Source organism: Poecilia mexicana, unplaced genomic scaffold (assembly GCF_051168715.1).
Source record: "Poecilia mexicana isolate PSO_F unplaced genomic scaffold, ASM5116871v1 scaffold_6, whole genome shotgun sequence".
In the NCBI taxonomy this organism is placed as follows: Eukaryota; Metazoa; Chordata; class Actinopteri; order Cyprinodontiformes; family Poeciliidae; genus Poecilia; species Poecilia mexicana.
This window is the reverse complement of record NW_028263375.1, coordinates 9549768-9571725: the sequence shown is the minus strand read 5'-3', so window position 1 is coordinate 9571725 and position 21958 is coordinate 9549768. Positions and strand designations below refer to the sequence as shown.

At 36.5% G+C, this 21958-nt stretch overlaps 1 protein-coding gene across 1 annotated transcript; it reads left to right on the top strand.

Annotated features, from left to right (window-relative positions):
* Window positions 1-3998: 3998 nt before the first annotated feature.
* On the top strand, window positions 3999-20885 carry sqor (sulfide quinone oxidoreductase). Its single transcript, XM_015011438.2, has 10 exons — window positions 3999-4155; window positions 4803-5016; window positions 6223-6393; window positions 6474-6527; window positions 7574-7768; window positions 7865-8074; window positions 8577-8760; window positions 18153-18220; window positions 19099-19277; window positions 20142-20885. Exons 2-10 carry the CDS (start codon window positions 4816-4818, stop codon window positions 20197-20199), a joined length of 1320 nt encoding a protein of 439 aa, XP_014866924.2. The 5' UTR covers window positions 3999-4155; window positions 4803-4815; the 3' UTR covers window positions 20200-20885.
* The last annotated feature ends 1073 nt before the right edge of the window (window positions 20886-21958 follow it).

The window sequence follows — 21958 nt, the reverse complement described above, 5'->3', positions numbered from 1 at the left end:
CAGGAGCTTTATCAAGACAATAAACAGATTATCTCTGATTCTAACAATGCACTGCGAATTAATTACTCTTAATGTCTTTTTTTTTTGTACTTTAAAAACATAAATAAAAAAAAATAAAAAAAAAAACGTCTGGTCTTATTTAATGTTACATCTAAATTATTTAAATAAACGTGTTTATTAAATATCTGGAGGTGAAATTAAGTAATTATGTTAATCTTTACTTTGTTGTCTTTCTTTATTCCCAACAGTAGGTTTGACTTGCATGATTCTAGCGCCCTCTCGTGGTATGTAGGTAAAATACGACTTATTAATTGCTCCAGTGGTTTCCAAACTTTTTGCACCGAGGGTCAAAATCAGCTTAAAGTACGTAGCCCGCTATTTTATTTTATTTTGTTGTGTTGTGTGTGTATTTTATGTACAACAGATGTCAATTTAAAATTGCATATTTATACAAAGAACCTCAGTGAAAACGTGTTTATACATTTTTTTTCTGGTGCAAAAAACTGATTGAAAATCGATCTATTGTTCATATTTGTTTTTGTAGGGTTGGGATAGTGCACATGGAAATAACCTTTATTAGCTATTCAGACTACAAACACAAAAAGACACGATCTAGACTGTCAGATGATTTTATTACCCCATGAAAAATAACTCAAAAATAGTCCTTTTTTCTCTCCCTTTTTTCTTTTCTTCTTCCTGTAAAACTTAATTCACCAATGAGATATTGACGTGGTGAAACCAAAACCTTATAAGATAGCGGAAAGACTTTCAGTATTCATTTATGTCGCATAAACTAATCAATATATTATTGCGAGGGAATGCAATACTTTTGCCAGTTAAAAATAAAAATCCATGTCGGTGGAATCAACTCACTCTCTTACATTTTGGTTACCTAGCAACCCACTCATTCTTTGGTTAGCTAGCAACTACCTGTTGAATAACTTGCGCAGCAGCAGTTTAAGATTTCGCTTCCATGTCTCATATAGCTCCTTAAAAAATACAGTGTGAAGTGAAAACTAGATAAAACAGGAACTAATATCTGAAATACACCAGATTGGCTTTATTTCAGATATTTAAAACAAAAAACGAATCAATAATTGTCGATTTTGACCAATATGAAATGCTTGTATGTCATGATATTTTGTCAGCCTTATGTAAAACAAAATTTCAAATATTGTTTTAGGGAGTCCTAATTTTGTTATTTTTTTAAGCTAAGCTAGGTTATCTATTTTTCATAGCTAGCATAGTGGCATCATACACATATGATGTGTATTGATGTTTCTGATGATGTCACTCAGCAAAATGTACTGTTTGTTACTGGTTTCTGAAACTGACTTTTTATTTTTGTGCTTTTATGACGTAAAGCACTTTGAACTGCCTTGTTGCTGAACTGTTCTCTACAAATAAACTGATTGATTGTCTTTTGTCTTGATGTTCAGCTAACTGTATGCTAGCATAAATAGCCATAAACATATCATGCTGCAAGTCCAAACTGATTGTTTGAGACGCTCAGCTAGCCACGCCCTTCCAGAGGCTTTCTATGGGTGCCAATTAGAAGGAAAACTGTAAAAATCTTTGAAAACCAAGTTTCATTTTACACCTCAAAATTAGGTGTTGTTTTTTGTTAATCTGTCGCAAATAAACCAGTAAATAAGGAAGCTTTACTATAATAAAATGTGGAAAATCTTGAGGCTTTGTGTGTCTTGCTTTGTGTGCAGTAGCAACAGATTGGTGTTCCTGTGCTGTGAAATAAATAAACAGGTGTCCAGAGGGCAAAGCAAAGCCTGCAGGGAATATACAAGTACCAGATGCTGTTATTAGAGAGATATCACTGCTCTAAAGCTTGTTTATTCATTCAGAGTTAATGGAACAGAAGGCCATATATTTGTAGAGTCCAGAGTGTTAAATCAACCAAGTTGAGTAAAGATGGAAACTGAGGGAAATCGGCTACCACTTCTGTATGGCCAAAAGGCAAATAGACACTGCAGCTCTATTTGTATATAAGTAACAGAATGGAGGCTGTTTCTATGAATGAAAAAGGGACCAGTAAAACCAGTATGAGGAGTGGAGACAAGCTGAGTCATGGTGATGAAGAGATTTTGTGTTGTGGTTATGTGTTCCAGCAGACGTCTCAGATTGTGACCTTTCAGTTGCTACAAATGCTTCAGTACAGTGGCTCTCAAACTGTTTATAGCCATTACAACCTCTGCAAACATTTTGTTGTCCAAGTACGGCCAACATAGCACACATTTCCACTGCTGAACTGAACTGTACAGCAGTACAGTCTGTTTTGTCCTGAGAAACAAAAGAACATAGTTTAATTTTTTCATTTCTACTAAAAGAATTCTAATTTATCAATCTACAAACAGGAAAAAAATAAAGATAATAATCCCTAAAGCCAGGAATTCAAAGTCCATATTTACAAAGGTTTGTTTGCACTTCTTTCAGCTTGTATTTCATAAAGTCACTCTGCTAGTGAACGAGTTAAAGCTAGCTTACCTAAAATAATGGATTGAGTTTATGTTTTTTGGGTTAAAAGCAATGCAAATGAATCGTTAAATTATTTAAATCACCGTATAGCCAAGCTTATTTATTGATTGCAACAGCTTTAATTCAAAATAAGGACACAATTTATTTCTGTTAATTTAAATAAATATGAGCATTGAATGTATATGAATATTACAGTTATGAAAATTAGTTTCTATGAAAATTTGAAAAACTAAAAATACTTTTGGTTATCCCTGTCACATTTTTTCCTTCCACTTAACTTTCCATTCCATTTTGATTCAGCTCTCTGAACAACCAGGTTATTACCATGCTTGGAAAGGAGATAAAGAGCTGTCAGCTGGATAACTGTTAAACTACGTTTTGTTTTTCATCCATCCATTTTCTTTACACCCTTGTCCCTTAGTGGGGTCAGGAGGGTTGCTGGTGCCTCTCTCCAGCTAACGTTCCGGGCGTAGACGGGGACAGGTCTCCAGTCTGTCGCAGGGCAACACAGAGACAGACAGGACAAACAACCATGCACACACTCACACCTAGGGACAATTTGGAGAGACCAATTAACCTGACAGTCCTGGACTGTGGGAGGAAACCAGAGTACTCAGAGAAAACCCACGCATGCACAAAATGCAAACTCCATGCAGAAAGAAACACCTGGGCTGGGAATCGAACCCAGAACCTTCTTGCTGCAAGGCAACAGCTCTACCAACTGTGCAGCCACTGCTACTGTGCAGCCACGCTTTGTTTTTTTTAAATCAAATTTACTTTTAGGAGTATTTTTACTATGCTGTATTTTTTGCTTTTACTTGAGTAAAATATGCTCAAGTAGTGTTACTCTTACTAGAGTACATTTTTGGGTACTCTGTTTGTAAGCCACATTCATCAAAATTAACAGAGTTAAATGTTTCGCATTTTGAATTGTCCTAATTGAAATCCTGTTGTGGCCTCTGAATTCAGAATAATTTTGCAGAAACAGATAACTTGTCTGTTTCCATTTATAGTGAGTATAGTTAGAAAAGCTCTGCTGCATTTCAGTGCTTGTTCCCCTTACACTCGTAGAAAAAAACCAAACAAAAAAACAGCGATAAATATGGGTTTGTACTGTACACACTGTACTAATGTTCCGGGTGCATAACCACATGTCTATGGATGGGCACCGTCTACGTGCTGACACCGACCCGAACCCGCCCACTTAGAAATGCCCTCAGGACAGTTTCAAAGTTACGTAGCACAAAATAACTGTCACGTTTCCAGGTACAGACGTTTTTATCCGCACCACTAGTAACGGAAATGATGTGCCTTACATTTTCCATATCGTTACGAAGGTCAAATGTGTTTCACCGTTTATAAAATTTAAGCTAATTGTGTAACATTTTACTTTTTCAAGTGCTGCTTTATGATTAGTCAAACGTCCAGAGAGGCGGGATAAATGTCCTGGGGGCGCATTCTGATTGGATGCTGGCTCTGTCCGTTGGGCGAGGGGCGGGATCTGCCAGACTCATACCACGTCGGACTCTGCGGTGTAGAGCTATTCCGCTGTTTTTCCACCTAGGAGTAAACAGGAAGAATTTAATCGTCCATTCAAGTTTTTTTTCTTCTTTTTTGCCAGAATTGGCGGCAAAAACAAGCGGTTAACAATTCCTGCTCTTCAAGGTAAGTGTCGGGCCTTTTTTCTACAACCGAACATAATGTCCATCGGTGTGTTTATGTGCAGGAATGATTGTTATGTTTACAGTTGGCTATTCAAAATGCACCAAGATTGAGGTCAGTCCGGACCTGCTCTCTCCTACTGTACCCTGATAAAGCCAATGTTTACTTTTGCTGCTTGTCTGGCGCTGCTGTACAATAATTTTTGCGTTTACTCGGTATTAAATTTAAGTTAAATAGGGAAATCAATTTGAATTGCTAGGTTCACCTTATAGCTAAAAAAATAACCCTCTGCTGTTGCATATTGTGAGTTTTGGACATTCTCTATGCTTTTGCAAAGGTTGCTGTGGTTCACCCGTATGTTACAATGTCTGTGGTTTTTTAAAGCCACAATCAAACCTTTGGGCTTATAGCTGTTATATGACTCTGCAGCAGAACAAGCATGTGTTTAATCTCCAAAAAAAAACAATGTAAAGAAGTTACCTAATTCTCTGTTTCTGCCACTAAAAAAAAAAAAAAAGTTGCCACCTCAACACTGTCAAATCCTCCATGCAGCAGCAGCAAAACAGGAAGTGCAGATTGTTGCAAGATTTAATGAGTCAGCAACAATTTTGGTGAAATTGTTGCTGAGCAGAAACGATTTGTCCCCAGAGGACCAGGATCAGAATGGCTTCTTCGCTGCGTCGTTTGAAGCTGTGCCACTCCACGGGTGTCGCTATCTCTCATCTCCACACCAGCAGCCGGGCGTCTGCTAAGCAGCACTACAAGATGCTGATCCTCGGAGGAGGAAGTGGGGGCATTTGCATGAGTGCACGGATGAAGAGAATGCTCGGAGCCGACAATGTGGCTGTCGTGGAGCCATCCGAGGCAAGGATATGAGAGTAATTGCATGCACTGGGGTGCACCGATAAAACCAGCCGATTTCCTTAATTTTGGGGTATCATTGATCAGCCCATACTTGCATGTGAACCCGATCTGACCTACCTTGGCAATTTGGATTTGCATGATTTGTTGTTTTTCTCCTTTCTACCAAAAACTTAAAGTCTTCAATCAAGTTATTTGGTCTGAAATAGGCCTGTCAGGATAGCAAATTTTGCTGGACGATAAATTGTCCCACAAGTTATTGCAATATACGATATTATTGTTGTTTTGAGACCATTTTCAAGTAATATAATGATAATAGCATGATATTGCAAGATTGCATTCTCAGGTATTAATAAACTTTGAATTCTAGTGAACATGAAACACTGGAACTGGAAGAGATTTTAAATATCCAAAACAAATAAATAAAACAACAGAAACGACAAACAAAATGAATTATAGAGTTTCTATCAACAAAATTGTCCTTCAAAAAGAGGGCAAGTTGAGCACAATGCACCAGACTGGAGATTTTTGTCATCCAGTTTTTGGTAGAAAAAGAGAAAAACAATAAGTTATGCAAATGGAAATTATTGAGTGTGTTTGATTAATTAAGCACAATTGATTTATTGCTTATTTTGACAGGCCTTGTCTCAACTAGCCCAACATTTCAGACAAAAAAATCAGTGCTTAAAATCGGAATCCGCAAGTCAGGATTTTTTTCAGACATTGGTAATCAGTGATCGGCCAACAAATTGCAATCGGGGCACCCCAATAATAACTGTACTGCAAAAACACAAACTCTTAGCAATTATTTTTACTCTAGTTTATAAAGCAAATGTCTTAGTTTTGTGCTTTTTTCAGGTGTACTAATTAAAAGTAACTTTTCAGACTTATTTGAAGTCAATAATTCCTTAATATTGATGAAAAGGTTCTAGTTCAGTTGGCAGATTATTTCACTTAATGCATTGGAAAAATGTCTTTTATAAGTGAAAACCTGCCAGTAGAACGTGTACTTTCATTAATATGAAAACAAACACTGATTTCTAGTTGAAAAGTTACTCATGAGTAAGTTTTGTCTTATTTCCAGAGTACTAAGATATTTACACTAGAAACTAGACCTAAATTCTTGGTAACATTTTGTGTTTTTGCAGCGTGGAAAGTTTCCAAATCATCTTTCAGACTTGTTATCTAACTTTTTTTTGCTTCTCTCAGGTGCATTACTATCAGCCGATATGGACGCTCGTTGGGGCTGGAGCTAAAACAGCCGCCTCATCGGCTCGTCCCACTGCCAGTGTTATGCCGTCGGGTGTGAAGTGGGTGAAATCCAAGGTTCAGGAAATACATCCAGACAAAAACACTGTCCTTGTAGATGATGGGACTGAGGTAATTTAATTCTTCTAGACTGACCTGAAAGATTAGTGGTATAAAACATGAGTTTGAAGTGATTCTTTTCTCCTCTACAGATCTCCTATGAATATTTGATAGTGGCTCTTGGCTTACAGCTCCATTATGAAAAGGTAGTAATGCTTTCTGCACCTATTTGTTTCTCCTTTTACATTTTGCGTAAATGTAATTACATAAAGTGCTGGTCATTTCATCGCTTCACCAGTTTCAGCTGGTGCTGTTGTGGTGTTTTCATGCCTGACTTTTCCTGATATGAACAGGCAGCAGGAAGTTGTATTTCGTTTTATGGTTTGATCAGAGGTCATAATCTTATGCACTTCATAATATGTAACCAGCCCAAACCAGGTTTATAACCACATTCGGTGGCAAAGGGAAATTACATGTAGTTCAGTCAATTAAGTGAGAGATTTGAGCAGTCTTATAAAAGTATTTATTTATTTATCAAAATATCTAACTCCTTAAAGAAAAATCAGGAAATCATAAAAAAAAGTTTATTTATTACACCAATTCATCTGACATTTATTTATTGTATCTTAATTAATTGACTTACACTAATAAAGAATTGTCAGAAAATTAAATAATTTTTATTTAAAAAACAGGACATTTAAGACAGAAATGTTTCATTACAGTCTTGACAATCTCTGGCCTCCAGCATGGATTTTAACCAGTCAATAGAAAAGCTGGCTGTTCAGAGTGCTGTATTCCAGTATATTAATGGAAAGTTGAGTGGAAGGAAAAAGTGTGATATCTGCTTCCTTAACAAATGCAGTAAAATGATCCCCAAACATGTACTGAGTGATTATACTACACAGTATGTATATGTTTTTTTTTTTACTAGGCTGATATTTCTTTATTGAAAACTCATTTTTATTGGTTTTATGTAAATATTCTAATATTCAAAAATACTGAATTTGGGGTTTTCTTTAACCAGAAGTCATAATGATAAACATTACCAGAAATATCGGTGTGTGTAATTAATCTATGTAAAATAGGAGATTCACTTTTGAACAAAATTAACTTTTCAATGAGTGTTTTGAAGTGGGGATTCGTGTGGGTCTGAAATGGTTTGTTTATAGGTACAAAATGGAGGTATTAAATGCAAGAGTACAATATGATGGTACAAATTGCAAAGAGGTAATTTATATTCTTTTAAATGTAGATTAAAGGCTTACCAGAGGCGTTTGAGCATCCAAAGATTGGGTCAAACTACTCTATCGAAACTGTGGAGAAAACCTGGAAGGCTCTGCAGAACTTCAAAGAGGGCAACGCTGTGTTCACCTTCCCAAACACGCCTGTGAAATGCGCCGGAGCGCCACAGAAGATCATGTACTTATCGGATGCTTACCTGAGAAAGGTGCTTAGTCTTTTGGATCAAAAGATAACGTATTTAAGAGTTTAAATGTGGTGTTCTGAATTTCACAAGGACATTTTATATATTTATGTATTTAAGACAGGAAAAAGGGCAAAGGCCAATGTGATATACAACACATCACTTCCTGTGCTCTTTGGGATCAAGAAATACGCCGACACGTTGTGGGACATCGTTAAAAGCCGCGACCTACAAGTAAACCTCCGACAAAATCTGATCGAAGTGCGGCCAGACAAACAGGAAGCTGTGTTTGAAAACCTTGACAAACCAGGAGAGACCAAAGTGTGTGAGGTAACTGCCTTTATATTTTCCATTGTCCATTGTTTCCATATTCTCCTTTAAAGGTGACCTGTTGTGCAAAATTCACCTTTTTGCATATTTTCATACTTTCATTTCAGTCTCTGCTGCTTCTAAAAATAGTCTAAGCACTAAAAAAAATACATCCAGTTATTTTGACATTAAGTTAATGTTTTGTGGTGTCTGTAAAATCAGCCATTTCAAAAACATTCGGAATGTAACAAATCACCAGCCCGTTACCTAGCAACCCGAGCTGAGCCCAGCCCGTCACCTAGCAACCGAAGCTCAGGGACAGAAGCCCTAAACAGCTCATTCTGAAAGGGAAGCAAAAGAAGCAAAACTCTCATTTTGTTAAAAAAATGTATTGATTTTGTTTTGTATAACCCATAGACCTATCCTAACCTGTTGAAGGAAACATAATAGGTCACCTTTAAATAAAGTTCTTTTAAACTTATCTTGATAATTTGATGTTAAACTCCTCTGTTTTCTGAATTAGTATGAAATGCTTCACGTTACTCCGCCAATGGGACCCAGCCTGGTTGTTAAAGGCAGTCCGCTCGCTGATGAGAACGGCTGGCTGGATTTAAACAAAGAAACGCTCCAACACAACAAATATCCAAATGTTTTTGGGATTGGAGACTGCACCAACCTCCCTACTGCCAAAACCGGAGCCGCCGTCGGTAAGTGATTATTAGTTTAAACTCTCCAGGAAACTGCTGTAATCCAATTAATAACTGTATTATTTGTGAACAATTTGTTTATTTTGTACTTAAGATGCTTTATCTTTAAAATCTGTATTGTTTACACAACAACATAAAGACATATACCAAGCCTACGAAAGTTTAAAAATACAGGGACTTTTTTGCATTTAGCCATCCTTATCTCTGGAAATAATTATCTTACATTTTATACAAAAAAATCAGGTGAACCCTGATTGTCAGGTTAGGTCAGATTTTCTGTCACAGTTGTAATCTAGTTGATATAAAGATTTTAATATCAAGGCAGTGTGACGCAGTAAAGTGAATCTCTTTATCTCTCTTTACACATTCATTGTAAACATGATGTGGTTTTTCCAGAAGGGATTCTTTTTATTGCAAACTGACATCTCCTTTTGAACAGAAAATTCATTAAAAACTGACATTTTTATTGTCAAACCTCTTGTGAAACATCTTAATGAATGTTTAGGACAGAATAATTAACGCTTGTATGAAGAAATGCAATAAGCATTTAAGGATTCAATCCTTTATGTAAGCATGAAGCCCTTTAATTGGATTTGAGTAATTTATCCTATCTCTCTTACGGACTCCATCAGGTATAATAAACGTCTTATACTGGAAGCCAAGCTTAACATTGAGTTTGTTTGTTTGTTTTGACTAAATATAGAATGGTGTTTGACTTGAAAAATCTTAAAGGGTTTCTAAAAACAGCTCAGGTGCTTAAAGAAACATCCAGCTATTTTTTTTCTAGCAATGAATTAGATGTGACCGTTTCAAAAATGGTCACATTTGACGGCCAATATGTCGTTACCTAGCAACCCTAGCAGAGTTCTACCTGTCACCTAGCAACCCCAGCGGAACTCCAGTAGGCTTGGTCAGCTAGTTTTACCGCTATATGCACTGTACAATGGCTGCTGTTGACTTACCATCCAGAAACCACTTGCTGCATTCTTGTTGGTTGTGTTGGAGGCTCTACTTCTGCTTTTCAAAGATGTATCCGTTTTCAACCATTTTCACTTTCGGTTAATTTATCTGCCAATGCAACAAGTAGCAAAAAAGCTAAAAAGTTAGTTGTATTTCAAGTTTGCTGAGATATTTGCGTTAGAAACTAGACCAAAAATACTTGGTAAGATTTTGTGTTTTTGCAGTGTAAGAATGATTAAAAAATAAAATGTTAAAATTATGTTTTGTATAACCCATAGACAAAGAAGCATAATAGGTCACCTTTAAGACTGACAATACTGACCAGTCTTTAAGTAGGCATTAAAAATAGCATCCACGGTTTGGATGGATTTATCAGGTCTCGTATAGATCCAACAAATATCTGTCTGTTTTTCAGATGCCAGATCTATGGCACAGACAAAGAAAAGCTCTGTATTGTGCAAGAGTTGTTACACATGAGGAAATGAAACAAAAAGGCTGCAGTCACATGACCAACATGCAGTGTGGACTTTGGTTATCTGCTGTGATCCTTGAATTTTAGAACAGAGAGAAATGGCTTAATGTCTTTATCTCCTCTGCCAGATATTTTTCTTTGAGCTTAGCAGTCTTCACTCTTGACGTCACAAATGCATTCACGTCTTACTGGCAGTAAATTCTCCTTTTAATGATGTTTTTACATGTTTTCTGGACCAGACATTTTCGTTACAGTACATCCAGGCTGCCTGAATTAAGTATGGAATGTCTCAAGGACGCTTGTGCAAGTGTGAAAACGGCATATCCTGAACCCAATCCAGTTTAGATTTTAGCTGAGTCATTGTTACACTGAAAGGAGAATCCTGTTGCATCACAATGGAAAGAGTTACCTAAAGGCAGAAGCAGAAAGTCTGGGAGGGGTTTTTGTTTTATTTTGGTCCCTCGATGGCTGTGAGGTCCAACATTTACGGAAAGCAGTGAATGACAAAAGTATTCCTGCCTGCTAAATTTTTCCTCATTTTGTAACGTTACAACCTTAAACTTTATTGGGTTTTTATAGTGAATAAGAGTGCAGAATTTGTGGAAATAAAAATTTTAAAAGTGTGGCAAGTATGTTTAAACCGACCCACGTTCAGTCTTTTGGAGTACCGTCCGCTGTTACCAGCGGATGTCTTCACCTGCACAACTATTGTAAATAAACTTTTACCCAATCTTTTAAGCTCAGCCAGAATGGATGGAGATTTTGCTACAGTTCATGTGGGCAGGACTTTGACTGGGCCATCCTAACAAATGAATATGCTTTGATCTTATAATATCATACTGCATGAACACATTTTCAAAAACAAATGAACTTTTAAATTCTTTTGAATATTTAATTCTGAACCTGGAAGATCTTTTAAATATCCAAAATAAACAACAGAAGGTCTCTGTAAACAAAATTATCCTTCAAAAAAGAGCTAGTTGAGACCAAAACACCAAACTGAAGACTTCTGCCATCCAGTTTTGGTAGAAACAGAAACGATAAATCATGCAAAATGAAAATTATTGAGTTCATTTTAATTTATCATGCGATTAATTGATTTATTGCGACAGGTCCAACTAATAGTTGTCCTGTTTAAATATTCTTCCACCTGAGCTGTGGAGCTCTGCAGCTCCTCTCGAGTTACAACAGGTCTCTTGGGTTTCTCTTTGAGAAATTAAACACAAGGTCGGCACTAGAGAGTTTCCACATCTAATATTTGGTTCTATTTGGGCCCAAAATGGCAACATTTGTTTCATTTTCAGCTGGTGCGGTTTGCTTTCTCACTGTTCTGTACCAAATGATCCAAACTGTTTGAAAAACCTGTTCACCTCCTCACCTGTGGTGGCGGTGCAACAAGAACTACGGAAGGAATCGGGACAAAAACCTCAGAAGAAAACATGAGCCCAACCTTTTCTCTTCACAAAATGCAAACAAAACTGGAGTAGTGTCAGATTTTAGCGGCTGTGGTAAAAAACCACGACTGATTTCTCCCACCAGCGCTAGTCACTCGTGTTTGTTTTGGCTGTATTTACCCAGAATCCCCTGCGTTGTAGTCCACTTCCTGCTTTCGGAGCGGATTCTGGTCTGCTGTATGCATTCGAACCGTGCCAGATTTCACTTCACCAGACCAAAGTTCGATTCCTCATTTGTACCTTAGATTTACAAAACCAACCAAATACATGATGGTAATTTATGTAATTGTCTGATTTGGGACTCAAATAGCTACAATCTGCGACAAGGACAACAGTAATTAGGTTATAATTCATGTTTTATTTTTGATAATTAAGATAATAGAGATTAGCGAGTCATAATATTGTCACCATGTGACTGCAAAGCTAATAAAACATAATTCATGTCTTATTTTTGATAATTAAGATAATAGAGATTAGTGAGTCATAATATTGTCGCCATGTGACTGCAAAGCTAATAAAACTTTCCGCTCCAGGAACTAAAGTAGCAAAGTGCAATGTGACGAGGGCAGGTAAAAACAGGGATGTGCATAATGAAAGTCATCTTCAAACTACATTTAATCACAAGTCGAGCTTTAAGGAGCGTTCAGTGTTTAACTGCGTCTATTTCTGCCAAGTCTTCCTGCTGCTAGGAAATGACATGCAGCGTTTAGGTTTTCCAGTAATTATCAGGGAGTTTATGACAGTTCAGATCGTAGATCTTTGTCCTTTATCTTTATAGGGTGAATTAAATGCTCTTGCAAAAAACGGAAGATTCTCGCATTTCTTAAAACAGACATAAAAATAACATCAATTAAAATCAGCTTCTCAAACTGAGTCAAAAGCAAAATAAGTAAAAAGTGGGATTGAGTTTGTCTCTGTTTCCCGGCTTGCTTATTCAGTCAGATGTGCTTGTATGGTTTCATGTTACATATTTCAGTTATGTAGGTCACTGTACTATAGGAAACACTCAACAAGAAAAATTACATAACAGTTTAGGTTTTCTTTTTAAATAATTTCTTTTATCAACTTCATATGCAGCATAATTATGCATCCACTTCAAAATAAAATATGTTTCCTTATATAATTACCCTGTAATTTAACCTCAGCTTTAACATTAACGTTGTGGCATGTGTGTTAGCTTTAGCATTAGCGTTTCCTGCCGTGTTCCTCATTTAGAGCAGCGACTGGGTCAAACATTTTAACAACTGCTGGCACTTGGTGATAAATTTAGTTGGAGCTGCAGAGGTTGGAGAGCGAGCTAGCTGGCGGTTTTCCAAGCTTGTATTTTTAGATTTTGTATATTTATTTAATTATTTCACAATGATTCTGCATCATGTTTACACAGCCAGTCAGATAAAAGTGACATTGAATCAGTTCAAATGTGAAACTCTTGTTTTTTTTATCCTCTGAAGCTTAATTACCCCGAGCCCATAATCTCCTCTGGACTGTTGGCGTATATTTATATCCTGGAGTAGAGATTGGTGGTGCTCAGGTGGAAAAAAAAATTAGGATTTTCCATTCAGTTTTCAGGTATTTATTAAGAAATAGTCTTATTTTTCATTACAAGGAAGTGAATAGATTCCACTTAAGCAACAAAAATTTATATTTTCTACTCAATGATCATACTCTCAATAAGACTCTCTTAGAAAAACAGTGTCTTTAGTCAGAGGCTTATTCAAAATCGCAGCAATACAGACTGCTACAGATCTGTCCTACCTACCCATCACTATCTACAATAACTCTTAAAAAAATTTAATTGAGTTACAGCAACATTTAATTTCCTTATGAGATCTATGAAGTATTTTTGAATTTGAAATGAAAAGCATCTCTAACTCATGCCACCTCCACTACCGTGCTTTACGTTGTTAATCAGATTCTTTTCCTGAAATGCTTTTAAGCCTAACATATATTATCTACTCTGGTGTGTAAATAAGCTTAGATGCATCTAACTGAGGAATATTTCTTCATTTCTGGTCGTTGTCTGTTTTCTCTTCAGTAAGACTTTTAAGGCGGAGGTATACATTTTCATATCAGGAGCAGAAAGAGTCTGGTTTGGGTCCTGAGCTGACAATTTAGGGCTTCTGGAGACTTCTTTTAGCATCTTGCAGACTGTTCTCAAGATAAAGTCAGTTGGACAGACAGATATCTTGCTAGTTTTCTTCAATTATGGACGTATTATTATTCAGTCAGAGGGGAGAAGGAGTTTAAATGTTGAAGTTTTTATCAGGTTTTAACCTTCAAAATGTTGAGTATTGATGTTTTTAATTGCACCGACTATGATGGGTGGGAGTTTTCCTGTTTTAAATGGGAATAAATGTCTATTTTATTGCTCATCAGAATGTTTATTACATCTTACTTGGTATTGGTTTTCATTTTAATTTCATTTACTTCCATTTAATTTTTTCAGCTTTGTTAAAATTTGCATTATTGTCAAGTATCAAAATGTAATGTATAAAACTAAGGCTGCAACTAAAATTATCTTTTTTGAGTCTGTGTAGTCCAATCAAAGATATTCCATTACTACTTTAGTTTATTATTTTAATAATCGATGTCTCAGCTCTACATAAAACATACCAGCTGGTGTAAAGTTATTTTTTTCATATTGGTGAATTAATCCATCGATATCAACCAGGCAGAAATGTTGCTGCTTCTACAGAAATCTAATAAAACTGAAAAATGGAGCGCAACAACTATACATTTGGTATAATTTTGTAATTTGTTAACTTCCTTTTGTACGGTGAGCCTTGGGTTAAATGTTTGCCTCCCCAGGATTTAAACTCATTTATCTGAAGAGGCAACACTGCCCCCTGCAGGAGCATCTCCAGAATGGCACACAAAACAGTAAAATTAAACCACAGTATTTCACCGCAGCTACAGCTACTATTGTGAAAATCTGTTGGCACAGTGAAATCTGCAAAATCTGCCAGTTATCACACAAGTAAATCATCATAATAATCTGCAATAATATTTCTATGATGCACAAATATTTGGCTAATATATTTAAAGTTTTCTGAGCTCACACTGTAATATTCAGCCTGTTATATGTGATCACTGCAGTGACAGATTATTGTACTGAAACAAACAGAGGAGCGACAGGAAATGACCATTTATCATCACAGTATTTACCAATAGTATCAGATGCAACCCTAGAAAATATGATGTTGCGAAATATCCACTCACATCTTCCACATTTAGTCTATTGTAATTCAGTTCATAAATACTTAATTTACATAAAAGAAAAAATAAATGGTGTCGTAAATTATACTATACAACCATCTTCAAAAAGTCTCTTTGGGCGGGAACGATCTCCAGTAGCAGTCAGTCTTGCAACGCATCTAAAGAGGCCTCTGACTGAAGACTGTTGCTGTATTAGAGTTTAGAGTTTAATATAATGGCATCCTGAATTTCCATGCAGGAGAGATTATATTTCACAGTAAACATGTTAGGCCTGTCACAATAAATCAGTTAATGGCATGATCAATTAAAACGAGCTTAATAATTACCATTTGCATGATTCATTGTTTTTCTTTTTTCTCTTTTTCTACCAAAAACTGGATGACAAAAGTCTTTGGTTTGCTTTGTTCTCTACTAATGCTTTATTTGAAGGATTATTTTAGTTAGAGAGATTTTATAATTCATTTTATTTGTTTTTTTCTGTTTGTTTGTTTATTTAGTTTGGCTATTTAAAATGTCTTCCAGTTCCAGATGTGATTTTGCTGCTCCCATTTAAACCTTTATCTGGCTGCATGGTTGGAAAGTGGAGCAGAGTTTGAGTCCGTAATATGATCTTTGCTCATTATGTCTGGTGGAAAATGTGGTTTGAGCTTCCTCGTTCTCTCTGAATCAATTGATGTTGGGCTGAAGTCAGTGTTGTGGTACTCGAAGTTGGTCTTGGTCTTAAGACCATTTTTTGCTGGTCTCGGTCTCGTCTCGGACTCGACCGCATTTGGTCTCGGTCTTGTCTCGGTCTCGGGCTCTGAGGACTCGGCATTTTATTTCAAGACCAGTCAAGACCGCAACTGTGAAAATATCATTAAACGTACAGCATACTGTCCAGTTTATTTGTTAACATCTTTCTTTTCAGTGGATGCAAAACGCACCGATTAAAATCCAACCAATAACGTGTTTCTGTTACTCCCCTCTCCCCTCTCGCATGTTTGTCTAATCGTCAGTAATATAATAGCGCTGCATAAATAGTAAGAAATCCGATGGCCACAGCTAACTCAACATCGCTTCGCTTTCACAGACGGTGGGAACAACGTCTAACTTTTTTCGTCACTTAGAAAAGTAGCTCAAAGAAGGTAAGCTCCGTTAACGTGATGTTAGCAAAGCTAGCTGTACAGAGACACATAAGCATTGTGATGAAAAATGTTATCACTCTCTGTGTTGAATTATTGTGCGGAGGTGTTGACTGACTTGTCGCATATATGGGACAACGCTATGTCCAGAAGTCTGCAATATAGTGAGGTGACATTCAGAAACAGCTGATTCTTCTCCACGGCTCTTTACTTATTAGATAGGACTGGAGTGTCACTCACTGAGAGCCGTTGTTCTATCAGATAGCCATACGCTGTCAGGATAGCATACATGCATTAAGCATTAAGAAATCCGACCGTCAGAGGAGTTGTCAGTTCACCATACGCAGCAAGTTATGACGAAAATAAGTCATTAAATTGTTTTCAATGATAACTATATAGATGTACATGTGTTGTCATGGTTTCAAAGTGTATTTAAAGCAGGGTCTGGCTGCTGCTGGAGTCAGCTACAACACACGCCCGTGTAAAACTCACTTAACCGCTAAGTCAGGATGCCATACAACTGTTAATAAAGTGTATGACGATCTACGTCATGATTCTATGTTGTTGATTAAATGAAATGTTATGGTAATGACATGTCTGACAGATATAGCCGGTGTTCTATCAGCCATACGCTGTCAGAATAGCATACATGCAGTGAGTACCATGCCAGCGCATGCGCATTAAGTCCGACCGTCAGTGTAGTTGTCAGTATACGCAACAAGTTATGACGAAAATAAGTCATTAAATTGTTAATAATATGACATAATATGATAACTAGATAGATATACATGCGTTGTCGTGGTTTCAAAGTGTATTTAAAGCAGGTCTGGCTGCAGCTGGATGCCATACAACTGTTAATAACTGTTAATAATGATCTACGTCACGATTCTATGTTGCTGATTAAATAAAATCATATGGTAATGACAGCGTATGCATGTCTGAGCTAAGGTATGACTATCTGACAACGTATGCTGATCTGACAGAACACCGTGAGTTTGTGCTAAGCGTATGACGATCTGACCTGACAGAACACCCGTTCTTTGTTCTTGTAATGCTCTGTGTACACACTGCATCATTATTTTATTTTATTATGTACGTTAATATTTAAATTAACAAATAACTAAAACACAAGAACCAAAGAGCACGCAGAGCATGCACATTGCTCTTTGATTGTTTTTGTTCAGAGTGGCAGCTGTAATGTCTGCCATGGTGTCAGACTGCCTGGCTTCATGTAGCAGGAGAGAGAGTGGAAACAGTCACGATGAGCGCCTTCTGTTTGGTTACTTCTTGCTTGTTGCTCCTTGGTCAGTGTTCATAGTTGAGCGTTATTTACCATCAGGGCATTTCCTCAATTGCTATGTTTAATGGTGCAACAGTGGTGGTTTCTTACATGAGCAATATGGGCAAATGCCCAGGGCGTTATGTTTTTTGGGATGGCACGAGACCATCACACATTTTAGCACAGAAATGGAATATTTAATATTGGTAAAATGTATTAAGTATTTATTATCTAGGTGTTTTTATGGGAATATGGATCTTTCAGATTATTCTGAGAAGCAATTTTGATCATATTTTACATTCTATTGTGTCATGTAGCGCGGGCCGCTGGTCTTGGTCTTGACTCGGTCTCGACTTCCCTCGGTCTTGGTCTTGACTCGGTCTCGACTCCCTTCGGTCTTGGTCTTGACTTGGTCTCGGACCCTAAAAGTCTTGGTCTTGTCTCGGTCTCGATACACTCTGGTCTTGGTCTTGTCTTGGTCTCGATACACTCTGGTCTTGGTCTTGTCTTGGTCTCGGGTTAGGTGGTCTTGAACACAACACTGGCTGAAGTACATCAGGAAAAACGTTATGGTTGGTGAATACCAGGATATATAATCCTCTCAGTTTGATGAAAACATCATTAGGTTGTCAGGTGATTAAACTTTAAGTAGTGGCAACATTTTAACAGAAACCTGCTTCAAAAAAGTGTCACTGTCTCTTTAAGGTGTAATTGTCTACATTCATCCATCGGCGCGAGGATTAGCAGGATGTGTTTGTTTTGGTCAGAGCATGCTGGGACAGGCTGCAGCTCCTGAATGTGAAGGATGTTTCAGGACGGCGAAAGTCTCTGGATTTTTAACTCATTCCTGTAAAACAAGTTAAATCTTTCTTTGTTTTTCTTTTTTTTAGCTGCACAGTCTGCGATCCTGAACAGAACCATCGGCAAATTACTGAAAAATCAGAAGCCAGATAAGAAGGTAAGCGATTCTAATCGGCTCTTATGAGTTTTAGTTTTTGCTATAAAGGGATCTACAATTAGTTTGAGGAATATTTGTTTTATTTTGCCTTTTTTTTATTGCAGCCAACAGCAACATAATGTGGCATTGTCTAAATTTACATCAACATTATATTTTACTCTGTAGAAAACGGATCCACTAGCGGAAAAAATGGCGACTTCAGTGGGTGAAAGATATAAAACATAACGAAAGATATAAAATTTTTGAAGTAACTGAGTTTTTACATATCACAAACAGCATTTTTTAGTAATTTTAGCTAAATTACAACATGTTTAAGCAAATATGTTCACCTAATTATGTGTAACTTTAAAGAAATCTGCTGGATTTGTACTGAAAATATCTGCTTTTTGTTCATCTGAGGTTGGATTCACTCCTTTATCAGCTCTAAGAACTGAATTTCATCTGCAAAATAACTATTTAGGCCTGTCAAAATAAGCAATAAATCAGTTAATCACATGATAAATTAAAATAAAAAGTCTTCAATCTAGTGCATTGGTCTGAAGTAGGGATTTTTTTTTATGGACATTTTTTATTAGAGACTTTGTAATTAATTTTATTTGATGTTTCTGTTTTTTTTTTATAGATATTTAAAGTATCTTCTATTTCCAGTGATAAATTGTCATTAAAATTAAAAATGTGTTGATCTTTGAGAATGTGTTCTTGCATTATTACACCATTACCGTTATACTCTCAAAAGAACAATGTTATCATTTATCTCAATAACATCTGGGACAATTTATCGTATCAAAATTTTCAATCGTGACAGACCCAAGTGTATTAAAATTTTGAATTTGCCCATTTTGTTTGGGTTCAAACAGAAGTTGTCTTGTTCTTTGCAGTACGATGGCTACACTTCCTGTCCGCTGGTGACGAGCTACAACACAGTGGTCCTGGCAGAGTTCGACTACAACGGGCAGCCGCTGGAAACGTTCCCAATCAACCAGGCCAAGGAGCGGAGATTAATGTACTACATGAAAGCCGATGTGATGCCTCACCTGTACTGGCACGGGCTTCTCCGGTATGCATACGATCAATAATCACCGATAGAGGGATTATCAGTCAGGCTGCACCCAGTGTACTGCACATGTCACCTGCAGAAAAACAGCAGGAAGATATTATTATAATGATTTAGTCTATTTATAATTAGGCTAATGAAATCAGTTTTGATGGCTTAGTTTATTCTGATGCAGCTGCTTGTTCATTTTTCATGTCGTCACCTTAATAAAATGGGATGATTAGGTCATTATTTTAGGAAGGCGATGACGTGATGCATCGTTTTCACAAGAGATTTTCAAATGTGAAATTCTGGAAAAAATTTTTACTAGAACGGTGCAAAAATCCTTGCAGTCAAAATGACTGCCAATTGTGACCAAAACAGGGAGAAATGATCGTGTTCCATTTGAATGCTAAATATGAAGTCAATTTTTTATAGAAAATTAATAGTTTTAGGAAAATCCTATTGCAGCTTTCTTGCTCGCTATGGACGGTTTGTCTTGTTTAGACACTGAACAAAATTGCTTTAACATTCCTAGTAAGTAATGTCTGACCACTGAAGCTTGGGTCATTTCTTTATCCACTCACCTGCATATAACGGCTCATTAAGACGTATCCTATTCACTAATGTCAATTTGGTAGCAAGATTCCTTTTTCACGCTGTTGTAAATAGTTGTAGTTCCCCAACAACAAGCTAGCTAATGTTAAAACAGGAAGACAAGGGCAGGTAACCATGGCAACCGGTGACAGTTTATAGGCAGGCTGTCTCTTTCTGCAGTCAGGTTGCCATGGCTACAAACAAATAATCCCTCTATTAAATGCTTAATTGTAACACCCTCTTTTTGTTATTGTCTTGGCTGCTACCAAATCTTTTCATTTCTGTTTTCAGGGGGCTGTGGGGCGGACCCGGACCATACAGGAAGCTCCTCCATCTTGGAATGAAGTAAAACAAAGAAACTACTGAATGAATACAGTTCATTATTTCATAACCCCTGTCAGGAGACGGATACATGTTTATCTGTGACATCATAGCAAACTAATTCATCTCAACTGGCTTAAAAAAGGGGGCAGTTTTGTGTTAGCAACAAAAATAAATAACTTTAATGAGAGCCACTTCTTTAGCTTCATTTGATGAGGTAAAGGAAAAGTGAAACTGCTTTGCTGAGACGTTGGTTCAAAGCTGACAAGCACAAGGATGAGCATGATTCTGTTTCTGGAACAATCACATTATATGATACATCATAGAAACGCCTTTAACTCCACAGCTTTAATGTCGATGGTAGTATTTAAAAGCTTTGTATAAATGTTTTGATCCAAGTTGCTAGTGAAAAGTGTTGTCCTGGTAGCTGATAGTTGTTTTAACTTGATCAAATTGCGTTTATTTTGTCTCACTTTAGCAAAAAACCGAGGCGTGCAATTCATCAATTGGAGTTCACCTTAAAAATGCTGCACTATAAACATGAGAACTACCATAAGTGCTTTCTCACACATTTTATGTGTCAGTTTTGGACGTTTTCTTACATTTTAGATTTTTATTCTAAATACCATTGTAACCACTCAAACAGAAATGATTTAAATTAGCAAAAATGTATTGCTCCTAAATCAATAAAACGACAATAAGGTTTCAAATCCATGGAACTTTTTTTGTGTTTTATTAAAACAAAAATAAATCTTTTGTATGGTGTTAAACATGTGTTTACTCTGCAGTATGTTTATCAAAATATACCAGCTGTAACTTTTACTGTGTAAAATGTGTTGCTATCTGAGAGTGAAAATGTTTGTTTTTTTCTTTGTGACAGATGTAATATGAAAAAAGGATCCAAGATTTCTCATTTTCACTTAGGTTTTTTTAATGTGTTAAACACATTTTTTTAACTTAAAAAAATTTAATAGAAAAATATTTATTTGGGTTTATGTGTTGACTTGTAGAACAATGGTGTGATTTGACTCTAGAATTATTTTTTTTAAAGGGTATTTTATTATGTATATTCCAGGCATATAGTGCCATTTTATAGCATAATCAAGTAACTGCTACCTTCAGCTGTTATACAAATGCTGCACATATCAAATATGACTTAAAACAAATTTAACTTCATAATTTATCACCTTGAAATTGGGCCTCTGTCTCTTTAAGAAACTCCAGCTCTTTCTGAAACTCCGCCTTCAGGATGTCGTTACAACATGGCTTCTCTATTTATCCTTGGAAACATTTTTACCAGCATTGCACTGATAAGTAGCTCAAATAATGAGCTCAGTAGATACTCAGTTTCACCAGGCATTTGCTAATTGCTGCTGGCTAGTCTGAAGGAGCTGAGAGGGTAACGCCTAGTGGAGCGCTGCTCTGTGGCGCGGAGCCTCGACTTGGAAAATGGAGCTGTGTGGAAAAAGCTGCAATCGGTGAGATGGTCGTTACCATGGGAGATTTAAGGATTTCTCAAACATGCATGAAAGAATCAAAGCATCACTCCAGGTATGTTTTTGATTTAATTAATAGCATTATATGACACTTCTAAGAAAGTCATGTTCATAAAATCAGAAAAAAGTACATTTCTGAGTTTCAAAACTTTGCTAGAATTTTTTATTTTAATTTTTTTTATTCTCTGAAATTTTCTACAAAAACATTGACATTTCTAAGTTTCAAAAGTCAAAACATTTTACTTGTAAATATTGAGTTTTTTCTAACAAATTTAAAAATTTTCAAACTTA